This window comes from Pteropus vampyrus, unplaced genomic scaffold (genome assembly GCF_000151845.1).
Source record: "Pteropus vampyrus isolate Shadow unplaced genomic scaffold, Pvam_2.0 Scaffold251, whole genome shotgun sequence".
Lineage (NCBI taxonomy): Eukaryota > Metazoa > Chordata > Mammalia > Chiroptera > Pteropodidae > Pteropus > Pteropus vampyrus.
Window position 1 is genome coordinate 1104906 of NW_011889032.1, and position 4297 is coordinate 1109202.

At 51.2% G+C, this 4297-nt stretch overlaps 1 protein-coding gene across 1 annotated transcript in view; it reads right to left on the reverse strand.

Moving 5' to 3' along the window:
* The window catches only part of MYO18B (myosin XVIIIB), a 270882-nt gene that overhangs the window by 172935 nt on the left and 93650 nt on the right, over window positions 1–4297 (reverse strand). The window contains exons 19-20 of the mRNA XM_011374654.2: window positions 1036–1219; window positions 21–243 (exon numbers count right to left, since the gene is read on the reverse strand). Of these exons, the coding sequence (XP_011372956.1) occupies window positions 21–243; window positions 1036–1219 (407 nt within the window). The remainder of the gene's footprint in view (window positions 1–20; window positions 244–1035; window positions 1220–4297) is intronic.

The following is a 4297-nucleotide window of genomic DNA, read 5'->3' on the forward strand; positions in this document are numbered from 1 at the left end:
GCTCCCCAGCTGCCTCTTACCTGTCCTGTGCAGACGCAGTGCCTCCAGGATGTAGGACCCTGCAAGCTGGACCCTCAGTGCCGGGATGTCCAAGGGCAGGGGCCTGCCTACCCCAGGCTTGTCCCCACCAGGCTGCAGTAGAGTCGGAGAGCCCTGTCCGCCCCTGCTCTCCACCGCTAGGCTCGGCACCAGGCAGTGGATGAAGTGTAACTGAGACCGTCTGACCACGCTGGTCAAGGCATCCTAGGATTGAGAGGAAAGGGGGTCACAGCCAGCTGTCTCAAGGGGAGACAGAGAGGGGTCTGGACATTTCCCAAACATGCATTCAGACTGGCCTGTGTACCTTTGGAAGTCCCTATGTCTTACACCAAGGACCTCCTATCTCTGGCCTGGTTTGTACTCATGAGAAATAAGGGTCTTTTATAACAGCCCTTGTTGTAACAGATAGGGAAACTGAGGCATGGAGAAGGCAAATGAGTGGCCCAATCTCACACAGACCACCAGAAAAGGTGAACTACAACCCAGGACCTAGTCTGTGGGCTTTTTCAGTATAATATGCTATGAACTTTTTTCAAAACTTATCTTGCCCATGTCCCATCCTTTGGGCTCAGCCTGACCACTGACCAATCAAAGTTTCTCATGTGTTATTGGATGAACATGTCCAGGTAACATAGTTACTTCCCCTGCTGCCTTCCCCCATGGAGAGGCTGGCGGTGAGGAAGACGGACAGGCCTGGTTTGGCTGTGACATCTATCACTTTGGTCGAGAGGACAACTGTGGTTCCTGCAAACTTCCTGAAGCTGCTCAAGTCAATACAAAGTAGCCAACGTGTTGGCCTCTGGCTTGGACCAATCACTTTCCAGCAGTGTGACCATGTCCAGGTTTCTTTGCTATTCTGAGTCTCGGTTTCCTCCTCTGTGCAGTGTGGGGTGATGCCTGTGCCTCCAGGCTCACTGGGGAGGGTAGATGGTGGAAGTGGGGAGGGCTATGTAGCAGTGAAGGCCACGACTCCATGCAGACAGGGAACCCACTCACCATCTGTAGCTTGATCTGGGAGCATGAGGCTTTCCTCTTCGACGCGGCAAAGCCACTGGCAAAGGCCCTCCTGACAGCACAGTTCCTCTGCAGGGCCTGCTGGGAGGTGCCCTCCAGCCCTGCCACAGCCCGGCACACGGGGGGCAGCTTGGCCCGGGCCTGGAACAGGCTCCGCAGCTCCTCCCTAGCAGGTAGGAATGGGGGAGAGATAGGGGCTTTAGGAGGCTCGTGGGAAATAGATCCACATTGCTTCCTACTGATCTGTTTCCCGAATCATCCCCTTGAAGCATACACTCAAACTGCTACCCCTTCATGCCCAGTCCTTTCTTGCCATAAGAGCCTTTGCTTCATGACAAATGGTATCTCACCCCTCCATGCCTCTCTCCCCACCTGCTCTTACTTAGAGCATCTCTCCTTCTATTAAATATTCTTGTCATTTACATACCTATAGGAATTCTATTAAGCCTGAACTTTCTTAGAGGGAGAAATTATCTCCATTATCCCTAGAATGGGTTCACTACATAATAGGTGCCTACTCTATGTTTCATGCAAGAATGAATGACTTACAGGCTGAACATGCAGTTTCTGGACCTGTCAATGAAATGCCTAGCCTGATGTTGAGTGGTAGGTAGTGCCTTTCCCCGGCGTTTGTGTAATGCACAGGTTCTGAGGATAGTGGGCAAGGGCCAGGGCCCCTTAAGTGCTGTTCTGATAAGACTCAGCTGACCTGCCTACTTTCTTGGGCAAAAGAGGATTCAGAAGGCTAGGCAAACTTTGCTGTGCCCTATGTTGGGGCTGAGAACTAGAGAAGGCCTCGTGCCTCCAGGGTCCCACCTGCCTCACGGCCTGCATACAGACATCTTCCATCACTCCCTGCAAATCCAGTTCACACCTCCAGCCCCAGCCCTCAAGATGCCTTATCTACCTCCCTCTGTGCCTAACTCAACTCTCCAAATTATTAAGGAAATGAGTCTCAAATGACCCAAAAGTGTTTCAAGTGGTTAAATGCGTGGCCCAGCACAAAGATGAACAAAGGCTTGAATACATTTGCATTGAAATAAAAATCTTGGGTGGGGCTGGGAGTGTCCCCGAGGGGCACGAGCCCTGAGAGGAAAGGGCAGGGGAATGTAGGCACCAACCGCTGGTACAGGGAAAGGAGATCGTGAGCACAGTTCTGACCCCTATACATGAAGTGTCCCATCAGTGGGGCTGGGAGACCTGACCTCAGGTCTTCAATTTACTCTGTGACATTGGATGACTTGCGTGTCCTGTTTGAGCCTGAGCTCCTGATAGACAAAGTAAAAGGGTTTGACCAAGACTTGAGAATGCCTAAGATCCTCCTGGAGTCTTGTCAGCAAAGCAAGTCTCCACGGCCCTCCTCCAGAGAGACAGGGCAGGGCCCAGGAATCAGAATGCTAAGCAAGCAATCTGGTAAATCCGGTGCACTTGGTTGCAGAACAACGCACTAAGAAAAAGCACTGTTTGCTCTCAGAAAATCACCAATGTTTGACTCGCAAACATACGAGACACTCTAGTGGGATTTTCTCTCAAACCTGCCACGCTCTTTCGCCCCTGCAAGCCGCGACTTTGCACGTGCTATTTGTTCTTCCCAGAATGTCCCTTGCTCACCAGGCCATTTGGTCAACAAAAGTTCACCTTCTCCTTTCCTAACTTTATACCCCTCACCCAGCTTGAGCCACAGGATCCTAGAGAAGAAAGGAAATTCACAAGGCCCTAAGACGTGTGTTGAGGGCTTGCTATGAACAAGGCTCCTTCAACAGGCCATCTTCCCTCAGACACGTTCGGCATGACATCGTCACTGTCGCCTCCCAGATTATGAAACCAAGGCCCAGGTCATGCTGCTTGAAAAGAGGCGAAATCAGAATTTGAACATTTGCCTGACTCCAAAGCTTTGCAGTATCCACCAGATCTTACAGCCTCGTCCAACAAACCCTTATTTTATGATGAAGGAAGCAAAAATAAAAGAACAGGGAGGGAAACTGCCCGCAGTCACCCAGGTGACAAGCGGCAGGCTCAGACTTGACCCAGGTCCCCTGGCTTTCCTCTTGGAGTCCTCTGTGTGCTCGTTAAACTTCCTTTTGCCTCATCCCTGACTTTTCCAAAGCTGTATGGCCATAAGCCCTGCTGCATATAGGTTTCCAAGCAACTCTGACCATATGTCCTGAGGGCTTCTCCAAGGATCACTTAGCCAAGTTGTATCTGGGCTCTGCCACTATTTTGCTGTGTGATCAAAAGCAAGCCACTTTACCTCGTAGGGCCTCGGTTTTATCATCTGTAAAAGGGGGCTAAGGATACTGTGTTACTGGAAAGATTCATAAGATACTTATAAAGCAGTTACATGATGCCAGGCACATAGTGAGTGATCACTAAATATTCCTTCCCCACACTCATGCCCCTAGCACCTCCCCGGTGGTCTCAGCTTCTCTTCTTGTCTCCAAGCTCTGCCCCTGCAGGATTCCAGCATTGAACTTGGAAGGATCACCATGCATATTTGTGTGTGTGCACGCACAGACACGCGCGCGCGCACACACACACACTTCCCAGTAACTCTTTGAACCAAAGGCAGCTATTGTTGCCAGCTCTCTGCCAGCACTTCTGAAAAGAGCAGTCAGGGAATGCTGTGAGCTTTTTTTTTAATGCTACAAAACATCATCACTTCGGTTTTATGATCCCCTCATTCTAGGATGCCCATAAAAGTTGTTCCAGTCACATCATCTCTCAGATACTTAATAAAAGCCGAAGAAAGGCAAAAAGCCAAAATAACAAGTCACAGCTTTTGAGCTTTCGTTCCACCTTTCCAGAAGATAGCTCTTCTCCTCGGCTGAACTCATGCTGGCCCCAGGGAGACATTGTACTGCTCCAGTTTGAGTTACAGTACTTTGTGTCATTAGGAACAGGTTCCTAAACCGGCCCTCACTCACTGTGTTATTGCGACCGCATGGTCTCAGTGGGGAAGGAACCTCAGTGCCCTGAATGTCCCCAGCCTGTCCCCAGCCCTGGCCGGACCCACCTTTTTGACTGCTGCAGGATCTGGGGGGCATCCCGGGCCGAAAGGTTGGGCTTGGCCTTGTGAAGCCAGCCTGCGAGGTCATAGCGCACAGGGTCCTGCCCCCGCTGGTGGGAAATCTCGCACTGGAGGGGCTGCTCACACTGTCGAAGGGCAGAGGCCCCTGAAAGCAGACACAGCACATGAGTTGGGGGCCTAGCGGGGACACTCTGCAATCGCTTGGCCTCACCAAGA